A 23049-nucleotide genomic window follows, 5' to 3' on the forward strand; every position below is an offset into this window, starting at 1 on the left:
GCGCTGAAGATTCACAAATAAGCTTGTGCAAATCAGATGCATTAGAAAGCTATTAACATTTACCAAACTTGCATGTTATACATGTAGGCTACATAAGTAGAAGCTCACAAGTAATATATTTGTCCGTTATGCTAGTATAATAAATAAATTGAATCTATTTTAATACTGAATAGTTCATTAGAAAAGTTAATAAAGTTTAAGGGAAAATATATCCAAAGAAATAGCAAAATTTTGCAAAGGAGTTGTTGTAGTACCTCAAACATTGATAAGTCATTTACACTTTGTAAATTGAAGAATCTTGAATCTAAACCACCCTGTCTCATTGAAGCCTAACGCGAGTAATAAATAGACAAAGTATACTGTACCGAACTTAAGTGGTCATGAGGTACTGTATCTTTTGGGAGTGGTAAGATGGCGAAGACATCGTAGCTTTCTTCGACAGTAAACAATCTAGGTACAATATAGACGTCAGTGGTGGTGATTCACTGTGACTTGTGTTGACATTTTTCATTTCCTGGTTTATTTCCTGAAAATGAATTTAGAAAAAGTTCCAAACCAGCGGAAGTTGACATTATGTCGGAAGTATTATATGGGTGAGATATGCAGCTTGATTGAACTAATTTTCGTCCATTTGGGGTAATTATAGGGTGCTGTAGATAGGCCTATAGGCCTCCAAAGCGTATTTTGACAGGTCCAGTTTCGGGGTAGGCGTTGCATATATTTGTCAGACGGGGTTAAAGGTCAGATTTAATTAGGCATGGTAACAATAATCCCCGATAAAGGAGTCTGGTAATCCTAGGACTAGGCGATGGTAATTTAGCCTAGGCCACGATTTTTTCTCGGTTAGGCCTATTGTTTATTTGCTCAGGTGTAGGCCTATCCTCTTTTATCTCTTTCTGTATATTTTTTCTTGATGATACTTGAAGATTGGATAATGTTTGTTTCCGGTCCAAACGTCTCTACTCGATTTCTTCTTATATCTTTCGAAGCTTCATAGTTAAATGAAAAAAATATTTTGATATACATAATTCTTGCAAACTAATATTTATCATAATAAAAAATAAATTGAAGATTTTTACTAAGTTTCAGTTTTGCAAAATGCACTTGGGGACATTTGAAGGGGCATTTGACCCACCAGGGGCTAGTACTAAACATGGCAAAATACATTTGACCCCCAGGGGCTAGTACTAAACATGGCAAAATACATTTGACCCCCAGGGGCTAGTACTAAACATGGCAAAATACATTTGACCCCCAGGGGCTAGTACTAAACATGGCAAAATACATTTGACCCCCCAGGGGCTATTACTAAGTACAGCAAAATACATTTGACCCGCCAGGGGCTAGTACTAAATACAGCGAAATACATTTGACCCCCTAGGTGCTAGTACTAAACACAGCAAAATATATTTGACCCCCAGGGGCTAGTACTAAATACGGCAAAACAGTGTAGATGAATCACTGTTTTGCCGTGTTTAGTACTAGCCCTCGTGTGGAATTGGAGTTTAGACTGGAAACGAACTTTACCCTCTTCTTAAGCAAAAAGAGATGGATAGGACGACGGCCTCCGGAGATGGTTGTCGACGATGGTGGTGGGAGGCCTAGGTGCCAATAGGTCTACAAGACTTTTTTCTTGAGCTGGATGACTTGAACCCCAATTCCTAACCTAGTTTGCTATTTGCCTTGTTTAGCCTCCTTTTATTTTTTCAGTTTATTTATGGTCTTGTAGCATTGTGCTTTTCAAACTAGGATTGCAACTTGTCTTTTAATAATAATAATATAACCTGTTGTATCTATAGTGCAGGCCACTGATAGGTTAGGTTAGCTTAGTTAGCTCATAACTACAAAGATTCCAAAATGGCTAATTCTATGATTTGTAAACTAAGATAATAGCACAATTTTTGGCCTGTCTACCCAAAAACTATATGTAATGCAATATTTTCAGCTGAAGTTTGTGGTTTAGGCAAGGATTGTTGTATAGGTACAAACATGAGTTTGTAGACCCCTTATCATGCTGTTTTGTAAATAAACAAGGTAATATTTTTGTTTTATAATATCACTGTGGATGTTTATTGATTTTTGAAATTAATTTTCTTTTTTTTTTCACAGCTGGCTTTGCACTCCTGCCGTTCATGTGGGCAGTCAATGCGATTTGGTTTCTCAGAGAAGCATTTTGGGCTCCCCCTTACCCTGAGCAGAAACAGATCCGCAAGTGTGAGTTTTTTTTTGCACTTTTTAAAGTTTACCTTTGTGTTAGATGTAGGTTGAACTTGTATATTAATTTTCTCTTTTCATTAGATTTAATGTAAGGTATCTGTAATGAATTACACTATATTTGCTCTAATGTTAGATGTATGTGTTAACAATGATAATTTCAGTTGCATGTCAGCATAAAAGATTGTCCTTCTTTGGCCTGGTTGATCGGCAATTTGTATCTGAGTTAAAATATAATTATTTCAACAACCCATAACTTAATAACTTAATAATAGCCATTCTTCAGTAGCAGTTTTCTTCAGACGTCCCAGAGAAGAGTTCCCCTACGAATTTGCTTCCAGGTCTTGGTTATGCGGGAACTGGTCATTTTCTATGCACGTGTTGTTTGAGTCATGCCTGCAGTCTCATTTTCAAAGAAAATCTTGCTATAGTATCGCCTTCATCATGATCATCAAATAATTACTTCTTCTTGACTGATAATCCTTGTATTATCCTTTCATGCTGATTATTTGGTTATGGCAGTTCCCCAGAATGCACTGAGTTTTGTCCATTTGTGTGCATTTACTCGTTGATGAGAATTGCTGATTTGTCAGCAGATCTGTAAGTACAAAGTTTATTAAAACAACAGCCGGCTGTTCTCTGGTTTTAACAGAAGGATGTTCCAGCTGTTTTGCTGGTTTTTTAGATGCGGTATGCGTAAGTATAATTATTCCTGAGAGTGCAAAACCCTCATATTCACTTAGGTGTATTCTGTGGTGACAGCTGGTTCAGTTGTTGAAATTTGTGTGTTGGGGCTTTTGGGGGTACAGAAGGGAGGGCCCACAAAGGAGAGGGATATCACTTTTAGTTAAAATGTGTGGTTTTTGTGCGGTCATAGATCTCAACGTGACTGTGAACTAATTGTTATGATACTTTCATTTTCATTGCATTTGATTGTTCAGTTGGTCATGATTACTGAAAAAAAGGATGAAAGTTTTTATTCTCTTTTGGTCAACCATTATGTTTTTATAAGATATACGAATATTTCAAGTTCTTAATATTGTAGAAATTATAAGTTGTTCAAACAAGATATGAACCTTTGTCAAAATTTTAAGTTTGTATATTAAAAAGATACTTTATAATTATGAGATTAGAAAGCCTCCTAAGTTGATTTTTTTCTCTGGGAGCAATTTTTTTTCATGAACTCCATAAGAATGTGAGGTAGATTGTCACTATTTAGTTTATGTACGGTGTTCATTATATAGTCTGTTATCCTCCACAGATGTGATCATATCGGGCATAGGTGCATTGGTATGGCTGATTGGACTCGCAGTGTGGGTCGTAGTCTTCCAAAACATGCGCAGCGAATGGGGTGCCTTGGCGGATCGTATGTCATTCATAATACCAAAAGGAGTTCCATAGTTAGCTGAATTCTTTTGATCTCCTTTGTATAATATTTTAATTTTATGTCAAATTCCTTGTGACCTCTACGGAGTGGTTTCTGTCATTCCATTTGATGTTCCTAAGGGCTTATTTTAATTTAGTAAGATAAGTTACTGATTATCTGTTGTTGTTAATTGGTTTATTAACATTCTTTGGACCTGAAGATAATTACGTCTTTGTATAATTGAGATTGAGAAGATGCAGCATCATTTATGAATCCCTTCATTCTTTTAACGACTTCTGTACTATTGTGTACCCATATTCCATGATTTAAACAATTGTGCCGTATTAATTGCCTTTCCTTCATTCTTAGGAGGTAGGGTGTTTTGCTGGTTGTATTGAATGGATGCTGCAAATGAATGTTGATTACAGTATATCTTGGTGATGCATGCATAGCATAAGTGTTAATTTTTTCTGTAATTTTTTTGTAATTCTACATTTGGAAATTCTAGTGACATTTGCATTTTAGAATGCACTGTATTCCCAATGCACTATAGTCTGTAGATACAGAACCATCTTTTATATATGAAGCTTCAATAAAACTTTGTCTACTTGATGTTTTATGACCTCCTGGTTACTCCTCGAAACATCTTTGTTATGAAAATGAGTAAAGCTAGACAAATTTTAAAAATGTTATGTACATACTTTATTTTTAACTTATTCCTGTCAAAAATGCTTTTCTTTGTTGTCTGATCAATCTCCAGTGTGTGGGTATTCAATTGGAATTATACCGATTCTCATTTGTAACATGCATTGTTTATCACGGACATATCCAGTTACATTCTAATGATTCCCATCCCTGCTCAGATGCAAATATGATAACAGAAATACTGAAAAATATCAACAGTGGCAGCAACTGAGCTCTGCTGTACTGCTGTGCATAAAAACCATCAAAGTTCATTCAAGACTCCTAAGAGTTCTTGATGCTGAGTAAGAAGTACTTGATGAGAATTAGCCACAGTTGAAATTCAAATTTGTCGGCTTCAGGTAGAATCCCTCCCGTAGGGGGTTAGAGCCATCAGTGCACCTCATGCGGTGCGGCTCCAAATGTCTACAAAACGAGAGCCAGTTTAACCCAGTTTACTGTCATATTTATGTTTGAGAAGAGAGTTGCTCATCTGGAGATAGTGACACATACCTCACCTGTGCTTACTCTTACACCTGTTATTACTGGTGCATGATTCTCTTGGTTTTATACATTGGCTACAACATGTGCACATGACTCAGATGCATTCCTGCTCTTGGCTCAAAACGTTTGAGCTGCTTAACTATGTGTAGCCCCAATTCTGCTTCTGGTCATGTCCTTTACTTGTCTGCTACAAGAGTACTTTGTTAAGCCAGTTATTCCTGCAGGCAGTAGGTGGATTTAGGAAAGTGATATCGTAAAGGTGTCACCATTCCATGACCTTACTCCCATCTTTCACTGGGAGATAGAGACAAAAGAGAGTTTTTGGGTTTGTTTTGAAAAATTTTTGAATGACAGACTGGGAATTGTTCCGTGTACCCACTACAGAAAATTACAGTACTTTAAGTTATTCCAACTTGAAGTAACTTTACCATCCATGATTTCCAATCAGTCAAGAATTCCCTGATGCATGTCTTGGATCTTGAACTAAGGAGAACCATGTGCTGTCTTCAACAAAGAGAAAGGCATTCAGGAAAGGACTGTTTTTCTAGAGGAGAAAAGAAGAAAGTTCTTTGGAAGATAAGGTGTCTGCCTTATTCAGGTTCCAGGCACTGTTTTTATCAGTGGATTTCTTGTGGTTTAAAGCTTTCATATAAATGTATCAGGAAGATAAGTTTCTGAGGAATTCTGTTCAGGACCTCTAGACTGGATCATATTGGCAACTGAGACAATCAGAAGTGGCCAAAATCTGTTTTATCAAAGTTTTTTTTTTACTTGTGAAAAGACTGAAAACTTTTCAGAATATGAAATGGTCTGCTGAAGATTTCTCACATGTGAAAGATGATGTTTGTGTTGTGCATGTATTATCCTTTCCAAGATTACAGTGTTAAATAAGAGGAATTAAGGTAGCAATTTTATTTACAACAGTTTGCCGTTGAAGTTGACTAATTATTATTGAACTTGTCAGTGTCACTACATACACAAAAATATTTTGAAGAACAGACTATGAAAATAGGACACAGTAAACTTATCAACAACACCAATAATGTATCTTGTTCACTGTAAAATATTACACATTTAATTACAATCTACTGGTTACTTTTTTACCGGATATTTATACATTTTTAGTAGACACATTGACGTCCTAATATCTCAATTTCTGTACACTTTTGGATATACTCTACTTGTCAAGGTTTTATAGTGACAAGCATATCTAAAATATTAATATGAAGAAACTGAGAAGTTAATAGGTCATTGTAGCTATTACAAATACATATTATATGTTGTTACATCATCAGTTCATTTAGCTTAGAGATGAGGAATAGTGAAAGAGAATAGTGGGAAGACGTAAGAGATGACTATTATGTAAGCGTCTTTCGGGGGAAGTTGTGCTGTTAGACGGTACCCCTTGTGCTCAACTGGCAGATATTGTTCATCTGAAAATGAAATGGAAAAAGTGTTACTTTGGTTGAAAATCATACCTGCAAAGAGTTACGCAGTAAACCCCATATGCGCATGTATAATTGGTTTCTTAATTTCTCGAAAACTAGAATCCAGTTACGATAGCAAACCGTACAGGATATGCAGTTTCATCTTACATGTATATATACATACGGTGATATTCATTTTGAAAGTTGAACGCAATGAAACATTAAGAAAATACAGTAATTAACAAAACAGAATAATTGTTTATAAGAATATGAACCTATATTTCGCCAAATAGGTGTTATGAGTTTTAAAAAGAAAAAATGATCCGATAAGATCCAAAATTTTGCTTGCATGGAAAAGATATTTAACATTTCCCTCTATACAAAATGAAGAAATGGTGATTTATGAGAGAGAGAGAGTATATATTGCACTTTAACTTCTCTTGTGGTAAATCAACAAATCTGATTGAAAATTTCCCCCAGATTTGTGGGGTGAAAAGTTTTAGATTCACAAAACATTCTTGTGATCTTGACACTAAGAATATTTTTTGACCAATGATAAATCATACTCACTGCTAATATAGTTGTTATCACCTTGCCACGGCTGCACCACACTGAGTCCTGAGGCAGGACCTTCGGGATATAGGCCTGCAGAAGGCTGTGAGAAAGACAGGTGGAAAGAAATTAGAAGGGCGAGAAGAGCTGAGTGAGTCTTGAAGCCCATTCTTTTGACTTGGAATGGTCTAAGTTATAGTTTCTCTCTCTCTCTCTCTCTCTCTCTCTCTCTCTCTCTCTCTCTCTCTCTCTCTCTTGCTCAGTCTTTAGTCAGTGAACTTCCAAGACAGACTGAGCACCACCAACACCATGACTCTGCCTTTTAAACAAAAAAGGGACGCCTTATCTTTTGCTATCTTCTTAAGCAGGTGTGATCCTAGGTCAGAGATGCTATCAGCCCTGTGTAGGGTATTTTGGTTTGTTTCTGCCTGTCATCTGGAGACTCTCTCTCTCTCTCTCCCTCTTTCCAGCCCGAGAAGAACCCTAAAAGAGCTCAGAGGTCTGGTTAAACAAATCATTTATAACTAACTCTCTCTCTCGCTTTCCTAAGAAGCAGACAGTATACATCTCATTGTTCTCTCCTTTGTAGGGAAGTTTTTACTTGCATGTCTATCATCCTGAAACTCTCTCTCTCTCTCTCTCTCTCTCTCCCTAAGAAGCAGTTAGTATACACCTTATTGTTTTCGTTTTCTCCTGTTTAGGGATTTTTTGCTTTTTATCTCTCTGTCATCCGGAGACTCTCTCTCTCTTTCTCTCTTTCTCTAGGCCTAAGAAGCAGGTAGTATACACCTTATTGTTTTCACCTGTGTGGTGATTTTTTTGCTTGTATCTCTATCTCTCTCTCAAGCTTAAGAAGCAGGTAGAATCAGGTTATTGATCTTATCACCGTAAGGTTTGCTTCTGGGACACTGTTTACAACCGAGGCTAATGTAGTCTTGTGATAAAGGAGAGAGGAAAAAACAAACACAGCAAACGTTCTGTTTTTAGACTCCACTTAACAGCACTTTCTCGTTCCATTTGTCTACGATGGATTCTGGGTGGGCGTTTGAAACTCAAGTGTAGGATTTTGTAGTTAACTTTTTTTTTTTTTTTTTTTTACTTTTACAAAACAACTGAAGCTATTGTGTCTCAAACATCTCATCTTTTCACTGGTTTTCAGTCTTTGGTGTGCCATCTCTGCACAGACTGAACTCACTTGGCGCACTGTAGGCATTATTTAATGTCCTTTTGTAGCGTCCCTTCGGCCCCCAGCTGCAAACCCTTTCATTTCTTATACCATACCTCCGTTCTTAATCTCTTTATTCCATCTTACTTTCGTCAACCCTCTCCTAACAATTATTGTTTCACAATGCGACTGCGAGGTTTTCCTCCTGTTACACGTTGAAAACCTTCTTTAATCTCAATTTCCGTTTCGGCACTGAATGACACCACCAGAGGTCCCTGTGCTTAGCCTTTGGCCTAAACTCTATATTCCGGTTTAAGAAATGGTTTCTGATTTGGTAACTAGACACTGTGACTCTTAAACTTTGCAAATAAAAATTTTTAAAAATTTAAGAGCTATCTGTTATTCCTGACTTTATCTTTGTTTACCCTAAATTTAAGGGTTCTCTCTCTCTCTCTCTCTCTCTCTCTCTCAGACCTTATGAATTTCGGAAGACAAAATCATCACTATAAGAGCTATTGTTTTAGAGATTTTATCTTTATTTTATTTAGTTCTAAATTTCTCTCTCTCTCTCTCTCTCTCTCTCTCTCTCTCTCTCTCTCTCTCTCTCTCTCTCTCTCTCTCTCTCTCTCTCTCTCTCTCTCTCTCTCTCTCTCTCTCTCTCTCTCAGACCTTACGAATTTCGGAAGACAAAATCATCACTATAAGAGCTATTGTTTTGGAGATTTTATCATTATTTACCCTAAATTTGAGAGTTCTCTCTCTCTCTCTCTCTCTCTCTCTCTCTCTCTCTCTCTCTCTCTCTCTCTCTCAAACCTCTCTCTGCATTTGAGAAGACAAAATCATTACTTTTAAGTTTTTATGTAATTTCAGACTTTTTATTTTTATTTACCTTAAATTTGAGAGTCTCTCTCTCTCTCTCTCTCTCTCTCTCTCTCTCTCTCTCTCTCAAACCTTACTTTAATTTCAGAAGATAAAACCAGTACTTTAAGGTTTTATATTATTTCAGACTTTTTTTTAGTTATTTCTTTTTATGTACCCTAAATTTGAGAGTTCTCTCTCTCTCTCTCTCTCTCTCTCTCTCTCTCTCTCTCTCTCTCTCTCTCTCTCTCTCTCTCTCTAACCTTATGGATTTTAGAAGACAAAACCATTACTTTTAAGGTTTTACGTTATTTCAGACTTTTTATCTTTATTTATCCTAAATTTCAGAGTTCTCTCTCTCTCTCTCTCTCTCTCTCTCTCTCTCTCTCTCTCTCTCTCTCTCTCTCTCTCTCTCTCTCTGAAACCTTACACATTTGAGAAGACAAAATCAGTACTTTTAAGGTTTTATGTAATTTCAGACTTTTTATTTTTATGTACCCTAAATTTGAGAGTTCTCTCTCTCTCTCTCTCTCTCTCTCTCTCTCTTTCTCAAACTTTAAGCATTTGAGAAGACAAAATCATTACTTTTAAGGTTTTATGTTATTTCAGACTTTTTATTTTTATTTACCCTAAATTTGATCTCTCTCTCTCTCTCTCTCTCTCTCTCTCTCTCTCTCTCTCTCTCTCTCTCTCTCTCTCTCTCTCTCTCTCTCACCTTGCGCATTTTAGAAAACAAAATCATTACTTTTAAGGTTTTATATTATTTCAGACTTTTTAGCTTTATGTACCCTAAATTTGAGAGTTCTCTCTCTCTCTCTCTCTCTCTCTCTCTCTCTCTCTCTCTCTCTCTCTCTCTCTCTCTCTCAGACCTTGCATTTCAGAAGATAAAATCATTACTTTTAAGGTTTTGTATTATTTCAGACTTTTTATCTTCATTTACCTTAAATTTAAGAGTTCTCTCTCTCTCTCTCTCTCTCTCTCTCTCTCTCTCTCTCTCTCTCTCTCTCTCTCTCTCTCTCTCTCAGACCTTACGCATTTCAGAAGATAAAATCATTACTTTTAAGGTTTTGTATTATTTCAGACTTTTTTCTTCATTTACCTTAAATTTCTCTCTCTCTCTCTCTCTCTCTCTCTCTCTCTCTCTCTCTCTCTCTCTCTCTCTCTCTCTCTCAGACCTTACGCATTTCAGAAGATTAAATCATTACTTTTAAGGTTTTGTATTATTTCAGACTTTTTTTCTTCATTTACCTTACAGTAAATTTGAGAGTTCTCTCTCTCTCTCTCTCTCTCTCTCTCTCTCTCTCTCTCTCTCTCAAATCTTACGCATTTCAGAAGATAAAATCATTACTTTTAAGGTTCTATATTATTTCAGACTTTTTACCTTCATTTCTCTTCTCTAAATAAAGAGAAGATAAAAAACCTTAAAGTTTTTTTCATTTACCTTTTATCCTGGTTTTTTTTTGTCTTTTTGTCTTTTATTTACTCTAAATCTAAGTGTTCTCTCTCTTTTTCTGTCTGTCTGTCTCTCTCTCTCAGTCATTCCCCCACTCTTTCTCTGTCTCTATATCTGGAAAACCATCTTTTTCAAGATAACACGAAAGCTCTTCCTAAGGGTAGAATGACCTCGGAAGATTCTTAAACAGGATCGTTGTTTTTCAAACAAGGTCGGTTATCTGACCCTGAACACATGTCTAACACGACCTTAGTGGACCTTTCGAAATTGACCATATATAGTGAAAGGAACAGTTAAGACTTTGGAAAGGTAGAAAGTATAACAAGGTTTAAGTGAATTTCGGTAATTATTCTTTTTTTTTTTTTTAGGTATCAGTGGTCGATGTATTTATTATTTTTTTCTGGCGTTATTCATTTTTTTGTTACGTAATGCAGAAATTTATGTTAAAAATTAGTTTAAAAATTTAATTGAAATTAAAAGCCTTCATTTGATGACGTTGGTTCACACATACATTATTATTAATATCATTATTATTATGATGATGATGATTTATTATTATTATTATTATTATTATTATTATTATTATTATTATTATTATTATTCCTTGTCACATTAGCAATAAAAAAATTACTTTGGTTGAAGTTTATTTTGCACAGGTAATAAAACATATAAATTTGTCTATATATATTTTATTTAAACAATTATTCTGTTTTAACAGTAACACAGTAGGCTACCTGGTATAATGTGCTGAATATGTTTATAACTATTTCATTTTTTGATATACGAACAATAAGTAGATACTGTTTATAACTAGTTTATTTCCGATATATCAACAATAACAACTCTTCATTAGATCCAGGGGCTTTGACAGGTGCGAAGCCAGGTCATTCACAATCAATCAATCTATCAAATTAAACGGTGCGCCCGAGCAAAGATGAGACTAGCTTTGAGAGCAGGCGTCGCTTCCGTGATAACGGCTCTGGCTTCGGAGAGGCTGTCTAAAGATTGAGGTTGAAGGTCGCTAAGTTCTGTTGTTCCCACTTCGTCTTCTTCCTTCAGCGGACCATCCTCGGAGGACGCAAGCTCGCTGTTGTCTGCAGTAATAGGAAATACAATTGTGTATATACATAATTATATACATTAGGCAGTCCTTCTTTATATATATTAGAGAATCCTTATTTTCGATGAGACAAGCCTTAAATTCTTTCGGCCAGCTGATTCAGCCACTCACGCGCTCAGGAAGTCATAAAAGAATGTTGAGGGTGCATAGTTATTTCAGAACTGTATAAATGTCAAAAGTATCCTCTAAATATATCCCTGCATTTTCATGTCGTTATGAAATATACTTTGGAAACATTCCTTTAGTATCGACGGTTGAAATTCAGTCATTAGGCCTACATGCAACGTCTAAAATAACCTCTAGAGTAACCAAGGTTTTATGAAGCAACTCATAGTGCAAAAAATATTAAAATAATAAAATAAGAGAGGCAAAGATGAAGGAGTACGAAATACCTTCGGGTTGTAGAAGCAATTTCGGGAAAAATTTGAAATGCTCGTTGGGATGAGATGAAGGGACGTAGTCTCGTCAGCTTCTCTCTGCTTTCCGAGACTGTACACTTCCCGAACTTCCTCTGACTTCATGTTCAGCCTGGGGAGTGAAGTGAATTGTAGGATTAATCTATATGAGAATGTTTTAGAAAGGAGATTAATAAAATACAGAGAGAACAAAAGATAAAAGTTTCACCTGGCAAAGAATTCTAGAGATGGTCTACCACCATGGCTGATGTTGGCCGTTAGGCCGAGGAATCTCACGTCCTCTAGCTTTCCTTTATTTATTCCGAGTTCGTCCTCGACCTCTTGTATCACCGAGTTCCAGATCTGGGGAGCAAAAGCGTGCTTTGGAAAAATGGCAGGACACTTATTCCTGAAATAGTAACTATAGACAGCTTATTCCTGAAATAGTAACTATAGACAGAGAGTGAAGCCATTATAAACAAAATATAGGTAGAGTCCTATTGAGAATAGAGGCAAGATTGAAACATCACAAGCATAACAAATACCTGAGGGAGGGGTATTTTTTCACAATGCATAAAAGATGCCTATATTCCTTTTATTTAAATCGCTAATATTAATTCTCTCCAATACTTTAAATCATATATAGGCCTAAATTCCCATTTTCTAAGGTCCATCACCCAGCGAAACACACCTCGTCCATGACGGCGTCATTTACGCCAAGGTGACCTTGGAGGTCTGGTTTGAGTTTTCCCTCGGGTGTCAGGACCAGGTCAGGTTCCGGGTGCCCTCCCGGCCTGTCCAGCATGCCCGGGTATTCGCCCGTCCACGATGCCCGGCGGGCAACAACCAGGCAGTCATCGCATGTCATGAGCAGAATGCCGACGCCTACGAAGTTTAAGAAGAAGAAGAAAATGATTCTTCAATCATTTGTGTAGAATTAAATTGCAAAGAAATATGGAGTTCAGATCACGGCCATTACTTAATAAATATAATCTGTTATTATAAGATTACATTAACCTTTCTTAAATATGGATGAAATTAATATTTTTATTGAACTGAACTGAATATAGAATTTAGGCCAAAGGCCAAGCACTGGGACGTATGAGGTCATTCAGCGCTGAAACGGAAAATGACAGTAAAGAGGTTTGAAAGGTGTAACAGGAGGAAAACCTCCCAGTTGCACTAAGAATCAATTGTCAGGAGAGGGTGGAAAGTAAGAAGGAAGAAGGAGATTGTGAAAGGAGGTACGGTAAAAGGAACGAAAGAGGTTGCAGCAAGAGGCCGAAGGGATGCTGCAAAGAACCTTAAGTTTTGCCTACAGTGCACCGCATGAGGTGCACTGACGGCACTACCCCTCCTACGGGGAATATTTTTTATTAAAAAAAAATACTTTTAACATTTACGTTCTACTCGAAATCACGAGGGGATTTTTCGATCATAATTCTAGGATTTTTCAAACACCATTTATCTACAGCTAAAATTAAACGTAAAAAGGAAGAAATATATGTTAATGTATAAAATAAGCGCCAAAATTATATTTACCAATGGCCATAGACAAATACGCTTGCGAATCGCCAAAGTCCTCTAATCCTGTCTCTTCAATTGACTTGCGATTGGGCGCATGATTAGTACCACAAAGATCTTTATAATTCGTTAGACCGACGTCTAAGACCCAGTTTTCCTCGGCTATATACCACCTACTGAGCCTGAATTTCGACCCATTGAATAATCGATTATTCACCGACGTTTTCTCCTTCCAAATGTCATTTATTTGTTTGTCAACATTTGGGTTGTTTTTTCTTGCAAACGTTTCGATGTTGAAGTTTGTTTTCAGTTGCTGTCGACAGAGGGCACCACTTGCAGGTCTGAAGAGCTTAATATTTTCCAATGTCTGCACAACGTATTTCGAGCACGAAGTCATGTTTTTAAATGAATATAAACAATCGTATTTTATATCACTCAAGACCGTGAATAGTCAAACTAAGATTGAATTAAATCACAGATGTTATTTTCCCGAGTAGCCAAGAATAAAACAACAGCTCTTAGCAACGTAAACACATTGTTCCCTGTGAACTTGCCAACGCAACAAAGATGGCGGAATTGGCGGGCGGCTCAAAATCTCAATTCTCGTGAAGTTTCAGTGAAGTGCCGCTTCGTAGAGCCATTATTCAGTTAACATTTATATATAGCTAAATCTGTAAGAAAATTTGTTTTATTTCCTTCATTCGAAATTGTCGTCAAGCAAGGAAATCATGGCTGAAGTGTGAATTTCGTAGTTAGCGCTTAAAGAAATTTCTCTTGTACATTTCTCACCAAACCGTATTTTTTTCCAATTTTTTTTTTTACTCACCCACTCATCATAAACTGTCCGCCCCTCCTTCCAGAACTTGTTTACAAAATTTAAAGCGCGACATACACAAAAAATGGAAGATTTCCTTGATGACCTAAAATCACGCCCACGCCTTCGGAGAAATGGAGAGAATACGAGACTAGAAACACGTAGACATTGCCACGGTCTAGCTATACTGTATTCCCAGACCGTGGACACTGCGACCTTGAAAAATGTATAATCTAGCGGTCGCTAAAACGCACCGACCCCTGAAGGTCGAATAAAAGCAATCTGATTATAAGACGTCATTTGATTTTACTTAACTTTAAATGCAATTATGCGATTATGAAATGATCTGAGTTGGATAGAAGTGCTTTTAAAAACGCAAGCTGATATTGGTCTATATCTATGCATTGCTTGAGTTCTAACGTACATTAATCCTATATTTCAGTAAATTAATAGTGTAAACAATAAGAATAAACGCAAATAAATGAAAGGCAGTTTAAAGAGCATTTCCTTAAAGCCTAAGATAAATTAAACGTAAAAAATATAAATATAAAAAAAGCTATTGGGAATCTGGTCAGCTGAATGGACGCATTGATGTGTCATGACACCTTGAGTTCGCTCTGTTGGCTGCAACTTCATTGTGACTAAGACCTGGCACCTCCCCCAAATTAACTTATTCCTGTATTTCTGTGGCGGGAACATCATGCCTGGCTGACTTCAGTAATTATTAGGATGATTTACATAGGCATAGCTTCTCCAGACTATGTAGATCAATCTCCAGGCCTCATGGTGGAGAAATTTAATATCATGTGAATCCTTCCATCTTTATTTGTGTACTTTTTAATTTTCTCGAATTTGGCTTTTATAAAGAAATTAATTGCATATGCTAAATCAGAAATTTATGAAAAGATAAAAAAATAAGTTACGTACTTTTTCTAACGCCTTATACACATGATCATGAAACATTTTTGAAAAAATATCTTTTTGATTTGTTACAATGAGCGTAACTTCTATAATGTTATCATTATCAGTGTTACAGATTGTACTGGTCACTCTCACAACTGAAGTGGTGCCGCGTGTTGCCGTTGCAATTGCATCCGCATGATTTGCATCCGTAATTGTCAAATTTGACTTTCAGTAGGAGATAGATATTCGATTCGACTTTACAAATTTTGATACATCTTTGAATTTTTATTATTTAAGGATTAAGTTTAAAAAATTATATTCTGTGTATTTTATTTATAGTAGCTTTTTCCATTTATCAAAGCTTAATTACCAAAATTTAAAGCAATGTTATAAAGTGCGTTTATTTTTATTTATTTAGTTATTTACTTATTTATTTATTTATTTTCTTTTTTACAAATCAAGATGCAGTCGTAGTCAGTGTGGCCAGAGAGATGCCAGATGTCGCCATTTGACTACGTTATGAGACGAAAAACCACAAAACGCCAACACTGTCACAAGATACACGTATTGTCAATACTGAGTCACAGAAACCTCTTATTGTGTAGGCCTATTAGGCTCAAGCGTAATAACACATGTGGCTTTATATATATATATATATATATATATATATATATATATATATATATATATATATATATATATATATATATATATATATATATATATATATATATATATATATATATATATATATATATATATATATATATATATACGGAATATATAAACGGATTTACTGTCCGTTGCGTAATTAAGGAATAGCAAGAAGAGGCCTTATAACTTTTCGCTTCGTCAGTTACCAAGGTACAGTAGGCGCTAGTCAGCCTTCCCCTTCTTCTTCTTCTTCTTTTCTTCTTCTACTTCTTCTGCTTCTTCTTGTGACGCTAGACCGAACGACCTCCCCGCCCCTAGGCGCTTTGCCATATGGCACAAATTTCAGGCACTTGTTCAATCATTCGTTCTTCCGGTGACTGTTTTGTTTTGCTGTTTGGGTCATTTGCTTAAATGATTATGCATCTTATGGGTAATTCGCCATCAGGTGGAGTCTTATTTACATAATATTATATGTCTAGAGACGCCCATATTTAACGGAATGTGGAGCTTGTATCTTCCGTCAAGATGGAGTTCTCTACAAAGTACTGATTACTAATGGTTTTTAATGATTTTATCTGATAAACACATTAAAAAAGTACGGGTTACTGAATAGGCAACTTTAGTCAAAAACATATATCACAAAAAATAAGTTCAACTGAGCCTGCTCTACTTTTTTGTTTATTACCATTTAGCTCCACGCGTCCCATATAAGGAATTCTCTATTAAATGTTCACTTATATTTAGGGTTTTGAGACTATAGGTGTATTCTGCCACGAAATTTTATATTAAATGTTCATTTATATTTACAATTTCGAGACTACATATGGGTCTAATCTGCCCTAGTTCAGTTTCCCCTAGAGAAGACAAACCAAGCCGATAATTTCTCCTCTTGCGCAGTATAATCGAATATTCAGTTCAGTGATTCTTTTTGAGACTTCGTTCTAGAACAACTAACTTTCCAAGTCGCTGCACTCGTTACCGTTCAAGCGATTACGAAATAAAAAGCAACAATAATTTCGCAAGGACGGCCAGTTGACTGAATATGCGTCTAAAATTGCTTCCACGTATCAAACGTACCCAATACACCTCTCTCTCTCTCTCTCTCTCTCTCTCTCTCTCTCTCTCTCTCTCTCTCTCTCTCTCTCTCTCTCTCTCTCTCTCTTCTCATTACATGTATTTGGAAAAAAACAACTCATTTCGAAGAAATACGAAATTCTGACGCCATTCCTGATTGCATCCACGAACTTCTCGAGACTGTTCAAGGTTGCATCCCTATTATTACCTTTGAAGTACTTCCGATTCCTCAAAGCACGGCGATCGTGACTACAGCAGTCTCTCTCTCTCTCTCTCTCTCGTCTATTTTCTCCGAGACATCTAACACAATACGGCTTCCTGTATCCATTCTCCTAATTCATACCGCCTACAATTCACCTGTCTATCTGTAAAACCTTTGCTTTTACAATTAGCAACGTATTCCACTCCCACAAGTAAGATTGGTCTCAATAGGCCTATGATTTCACTCTGTGCCCTGTAAACTTTTCCCTAATATTGCTCAATATTTACACAACAACTTATCCTACAACTTTTGGCTTCCATCATATTTCGTCTCTTGTCCTTCGAATCAATTTCCTGATACTTTTATTCGTCCAAGAATCTTCCTGGATTTGATTCACTCTCAGTACATTACAAATATTTCCTGGAATTTGATTTTAAGATTCTTCATATTTTACTGTTAAAGGTCGTTAGAATTTTACCTGCAAATGTTCATGTTTGATTCGACAGGCCAAGTGTTGTTGGTAAAGCCAGAATGGAGTAAGGCATAGGTCTAGCAATTTTTTAATCTCTAAAACTGGCGTTCCAAAAACTAGGGTCATGAACGATATATTTTGATACTTAAGCAATAAACATATATCATGTAGAATTCGATATATTAACGGCTTATATTTAAGAATGACTTTCGACTGTAAATAGCGAAGCCACAAACATGCCATATTAGTACCAGAAAAGTAACAGCTTCTAAATAATCTTTTCACTAACTCAGTGACAAAATTTGACGTTATAAGAGATCAGAAACTAAAGCCTGTAGACTGTTCTTTGCTTGAACGCGTCGCTTGCTGTGTTTGATGTGTGTTAAGCTGACTTAAGTAAATAAAAGCAAGAAACAGCAAAAGTTAAGTGGAAGCCAGTGCCAGGCTAGCTCTCTCGCTCATGGCCGTTGATGACAGAATACTAACACGAAACTGGCTGCGTTGAATGACCTTAAATATGCGCGCGTATGCGTGTGTGTGTGTGTGCGCGCGCGTGCATATGTGTGCATTCATGCGTGGGTTGATTGACCTCAAATCTCTCTCTCTCTCTCTCTCTCTCTCTCTCTCTCTCTCTCTCTCTCTCTCTCTCTCTCTCTCTCATGCTTATTTTTTGCTGACAAACAACTCCAAGGATCTCAAAACATCCTGTACTAGTTTCAGACGAGCTTGAGGTATCTTCAGAGATTTAAAATCAGACTCTAAAGCAGTTATTTCCGGGTAACTTATCAACCTGATCTGATTCCTTGATTACAAAAATTCATTTGCATAAACTGCACACGTGTTTCGGCTAATTTTAAATTCCGTATTTCTGTTTTTACCGTTTTACATCGTACACTTTATACCAGTTATTGATACAGTTTACCAGTTCCTAAACACTTTAGAATTCCTGTTCATGTTATTCTCAAGAATATGTTATGGACATTCCAACAGACGAATATTTTAATATAGAATAATAGAAAATAAAAGTTGGAAATGTCTAAGATTACTCATTGAATCAAAATGAATAATTTGCATAGGCCTGCGTTTACTCATTGAAGCAAAATAAATGATTAGCATAGGCCTACGATTTAGAAAGCACAAAAATTAGTACTATAGTACAGTTAAAATGCATTTTAATAAAAAAAGCAGCTATTTCAAAATATCAAAGGCAACAGTGTTGTTTTAGAAAGCACAAAAATTAGTACTATAGTACAGTTAAAATGCATTTTAATAAAAAAAGCAGCTATTTCAAAATATCAAAGGCAACAGTGTTGTTTTTGCTTCCTGTAACTCCTTGATAACAAAAGCTGCGCTGTCACACCTGTACGTCAGCAAGCGCCGATTAGCTCAGCCTAGGCCTACCATTTATGGCTAGGGAAGCACGTGTCTTCATAAGGCTGCTTGCACCTGTTTAGGTAGTGAAACAAATAAAGAAAGCACTGAAAGCATTCCTTTTTTATGTGGTAAAAGAATTTTGTTTTTCCCTGTCGGATGCTGTGGTACGTATTAAAGAACCGATAATTGCCATCTTGTTAGATGAGTGAAACATGATATCAAACTTGTATTTGTTTATAAGATTTGTTGAGTATATCTACACAAATACATTTAGAGGAAATAGATTGATAAATGAACTAGAATTATCAGTATCGTGATAAAAAGTTGGGCTAATATCCGGTGAATAAGAGTTGATAATATTCAGCAAGAAACGCATGCACCGCAGAGAAGATGGTGAGCTTCAAATATGGACTTCGGACATGTAGATATTCTGAGCTCTGAAATCGCGTTTTAAATCGCAAGAGTTAAATGTCATGGGTCATTCATTGTTTTCCTTTTACTGAGTTACAGAATCTACGAAAAAGAATATAAAATTAAACGATTTGAGATAATGGTGCTCAGGAAGCTCAAAGACTAAATTGATATGCTATCACATTTCGGGGAGACGCTTTCGTGAAGTCACGTGTTTGCGTGAACATATCCGACCACACGTAGATATTAATATTCATATCTATGGATACAGCGGTGAAGAAACTTGTATTTTGACCATATATCAGAATTACTATCTTACAATCTTAGATGACAAGATATGGCACACACACACACACAAGTACACAGGTACACAAACACTCACAAGTTCACATAGCCTACATACATAGAAGATAGTACTATGTCACTATAATAGTGCTATAACAGTACATTGTACTTTTAATCTTGGATAACAAAATATAACAAACAAACACACATAATAAATAGTGCTACGTCAATAGTACTATAAGTACATAGTACTCTTAGAAACGTGATTTAAGCTCTCAAATAAAAAAATTATCAAAATGCAGCAAAAATTAGCAAAAATACACATTTGCGATACGTAAAATATATCACAGCAGACGATCTTGAACCGTGCGTACCCTCCAAGATTCATAATGCACATGTAGCACAGCGCGGAATGTTCTGAATATTGATCTTGAACTGAAAGTTTTCTTTCTTTTTTCACAGCACTCTTAAACTGAATTCGATATAACCAGAATTATATCGGAAGATGGATAATTTAGGCCATTTTCCATAAACTTTCTCCAACATGGAGTATCTGTTACAGAGGTTAGTGTCAGTACGTCTGGAATAATGACGTGCAATTCGTTTTCATTTTCTCAGCCAGACTTTTGGATTGAAATTGCTAGACCTATATCCTTCTCCATCTTGGTTGCAACCCATTATGGTTGACTAACTACCAGCAACCCTATTCACCGTTTAGATCAATAGAGGCACAATGTATTTTGCGGGAAATAGACCTAATTCTGATTGAAATCAGGTGAGGCAAAACTAATACCACTTGGTCTAGCAACGATAATAATATAGGCAATCTAGACCAGATACGATCATTTTACCTGGCTAGCACCTTGGATCTCACTTTTCTTCTCATAATTAATAATATGAATTATATCCTCAGTAAACTTGTTTATATCTAAGGAAAATAAATGCGCCATATTCCCGATACAACCTTTTTTATCCATTTTTTTTTTACCTAGGCCGTTGTGGGCAATTTATCTTCAAGTTTTTTTTTCCAGGGATTATTATAACTTCGTGTTGAGTTGGCAGTGACGCAATTTACGTGTCATATTTTATTTTTTCCAACGAACCAGTTTTAAAAGGCATCACGTAGCCATTGCTTTCAAAAGCTCTGGTGAAAGGTGAAATATTATAGATTTAAATGTTACGGTTTGGAAAGCGGAAATTCTCTTAATTTTTCAGTCTCCATTTTAGTCTCATATCACAAAACTTCGGTTTTCTTGAGATATTTAATTCTTTAACTATTAAGTAAGCCTTCACAAAATATAATTTCAGTACGTGAAAAAAACATACAAACAGCGAGATACTTAGTGAAATACAGACTGACACGCCTTGCCAGTAATGCACTTATCAACCTAAGTTGTTGGAGTTGGTGGGGTGGGGGGGAGGGTGTTGTTACAGTGGAATCTGGGACGGGGCCACATGGTAACTAACACTTGTCTGTCCCACGCAGATATGGCACTGCGTGATTTAAAAACCGAGTGCCATTGCACGTAATACGTGCCCTAAAGGCATATACAGTATATATAAATGTATATATATATATATATATATATATATATATATATATATATATATATATATGTATATATATATATATATATATATATATATATATATATATATATATATATATATATATATATATATATATATATATATATATATATATATATATATATACATACATATACACACACATTATCTCTTGGAGATTATGATTCTGAAACGGATGTTAATTGTTTTTCCTAAATTAATTTTGCCTCGTAAAATTCTATAGATATGCGTTGCTAAAAATTCCCCTATAAACAAAGATGCCTTCCTTGGCAGCATGGCGACAAGAATGTAACAACGACCGCTTTTGTCGCTGCATTGGTTATTTGACGTCTGTTCTACCTGTGAAAAAAAGAAATGTTACGTCTAGAGTTGCAATTTTATTTTCCTGCGGGCTATGCAAGTAAGGCTTCTTAAGCAAGAGTGATAGTGGACTGCCTTGAGAGCAAAGCGAAGCTGAATGGCTACGTAATTTCGAATTTCCGGCTCAGGTTAGCTACACGTGTGATGATTTATTGAAATTTCGGGATTATTTCATTATAAGTCTTCGATATTGGATTGTTAGTGGTGACTAGACATTTTTATAAGCAGATTCCTCTGCAACATTGCTTATAAGTATGTAGTTTTTCGTGAAAATAGTTATATCAAAGTCGAAGTCGCAGCCAATTACAGCCATCAGGACGCGCGATCTACCCACTGTTAATACCCCACCCACCCACCAGAGTTTTATGCTACTGAAATTCTTGTATTTTATCATTATAGATCTTATCTATGTCATTTTTAAAGGCGAAAAGACGTATTTGATAAGCGCAGGTGTCTGTGACGGTGCTTTTAAATCAGTATTGTGTCATTACAAGGTCACATCGAAGTCGAGGTCGCAATCACTTGAAGCAATTCGAACGATCTGGCTTCCTCGTGTTTATACCCCACCAACCAACTCCCACCAGTGTTTATGTGGAAGTGTCAGATGTAAGTTCAGCTGTCTCTGCGCCATTTTCAGACCGCTCTCCCCACAATTCATTATCATTACCAAGCCTTTTGGGACGTCAGATGTTTCTTCATGGTGTATTTATTGCGCGGACTGCATCACCTGCCGTTGCCACACACGCCAGACCCGAGAAATTAGGATACTAAATAAGGATTGTTGACCCTCGTAAGTTTCGTCTGCCATGAATGTTTGTTGTCATTAGATCACGGCCCCGTGTTGATGTATTTCATTCTCTTATAATTGCTTATTTATCAGCAGTGTTGGGATTGGTTATGTATTACCTTAACCTAATAGTGCCAGAGAAGTATATAAATAGAGATAATAAGGATATTTTAAAATAGTAAAGGTCCAGAGACCTAGCAATGTTTCCGTACCGTGGCTCCTATTTTTAAGCGAAGGATTTGGCATGTCTCATTTGCACGTACGCTCGGGACTTGGGACCCTCAGAGATACACAGATACAACGTGTCTAAGCAGCACTTTAGTTTATTTGACCTTGGGCAATTAAAATTAGACACATTCTAACCTTAACACTCGCTTGTGCAAGGTTAAATGAGGCTGTCCTTGCTTATCCTAACCAGTATAGGTTATTTCAAGGAGTCCTTTCCGTTGCCAAGTCTTTGGTAACCGTTGTAGTGTGTTTCATAACATGGATTTTCATAGCTGGTGGGGCATGTAAGAAACTGCCGCAGTAAAAGCCCAAAAGAGTTGGTGCATGGCCTGTTACCTTCATTGTGTCACGGAGGAATTTTTCCCCCTCCAAGACATTAAGATACAAGAATCATAATAATACTAAACATATACACTGTTGTCAGTCTTCTTACCTGGAGACAGGGGTTGGAGAATGGTATTTTGTCATAGTTGACGGGGTGGGTGTGAAGACTACTGACGTTTACACTGCCTGGGAATTAGAGTAGGCCTGTCCTGCCTGCTATTACTTGATACTCCTTGGGTGTATGGGTCTTATTACTGATGAGGCCAGATGATGTCTTTCCACTGGGAGATATTTGAAGTGCTGATTCCATTT

The 23049-nt window shown here is 36.3% G+C and overlaps 3 protein-coding genes and 1 long non-coding RNA gene across 7 annotated transcripts in view; 2 read left to right on the plus strand and 2 right to left on the minus strand.

Moving 5' to 3' along the window:
* The first annotated feature begins 435 nt into the window (after positions 1–435).
* Positions 436–4187, plus strand: pen-2 (presenilin enhancer). The gene is made up of 3 exons (XM_067083375.1): positions 436–593; positions 2110–2214; positions 3476–4187. Exons 1-3 carry the CDS (start codon positions 533–535, stop codon positions 3613–3615), a joined length of 306 nt encoding a protein of 101 aa, XP_066939476.1. The 5' UTR covers positions 436–532; the 3' UTR covers positions 3616–4187.
* A 1475-nt stretch (positions 4188–5662) lies between these two features.
* LOC136826251 (uncharacterized) lies at positions 5663–7212 on the minus strand. Its single transcript, XR_010849563.1, has 2 exons — positions 6763–7212; positions 5663–6198 (listed from the first exon to the last, which is right to left on the minus strand). It is a non-coding gene; the product is annotated as an uncharacterized lncRNA (long non-coding RNA).
* Positions 7213–10893: 3681 nt separating this feature from the next.
* Positions 10894–14291, minus strand: LOC136826250 (uridine diphosphate glucose pyrophosphatase NUDT22-like). The gene is given in 6 exon segments (XM_067083376.1): positions 10894–11306; positions 11309–11314; positions 11733–11868; positions 11965–12098; positions 12427–12620; positions 13278–14291. Coding segments are annotated over 6 exon segments (1029 nt in total). The 5' UTR covers positions 13657–14291; the 3' UTR covers positions 10894–11126.
* A 7169-nt stretch (positions 14292–21460) lies between these two features.
* LOC136826252 (eukaryotic elongation factor 2 kinase-like) overlaps positions 21461–23049 on the plus strand; it is a 38003-nt gene continuing 36414 nt past the window's right edge. Inside the window, exon 1 of one of the 4 annotated variants that reach the window (XM_067083380.1) lies at positions 21461–22188. The gene's annotated coding sequence lies outside the window, so the exon portion shown is untranslated. The remainder of the gene's footprint in view (positions 22189–23049) is intronic. The other 3 variants (XM_067083379.1, XM_067083382.1, XM_067083378.1) reach the window with 3 other exon arrangements.

This window comes from Macrobrachium rosenbergii, chromosome 40 (genome assembly GCF_040412425.1).
Source record: "Macrobrachium rosenbergii isolate ZJJX-2024 chromosome 40, ASM4041242v1, whole genome shotgun sequence".
NCBI lineage: Eukaryota > Metazoa > Arthropoda > Malacostraca > Decapoda > Palaemonidae > Macrobrachium > Macrobrachium rosenbergii.

What these genes read in the sequence shown, in the direction of transcription:
- pen-2 (XM_067083375.1), top strand. Translation starts at nt 533, where the DNA reads ATGAATTTAGAAAAAGTTCCAAACCAGCGGAAGTTGACATTATGTCGG. An exon ending in ATGTCGGAAGTATTATATGG is followed by an intron (nt 594 to 2,109) that starts GTGAGATATGCA and finishes TTTTTTTCACAG; the next exon opens with CTGGCTTTGCACTCCTGCCG. An exon ending in GCAGAAACAGATCCGCAAGT is followed by an intron (nt 2,215 to 3,475) that starts GTGAGTTTTTTT and finishes TATCCTCCACAG; the next exon opens with ATGTGATCATATCGGGCATA.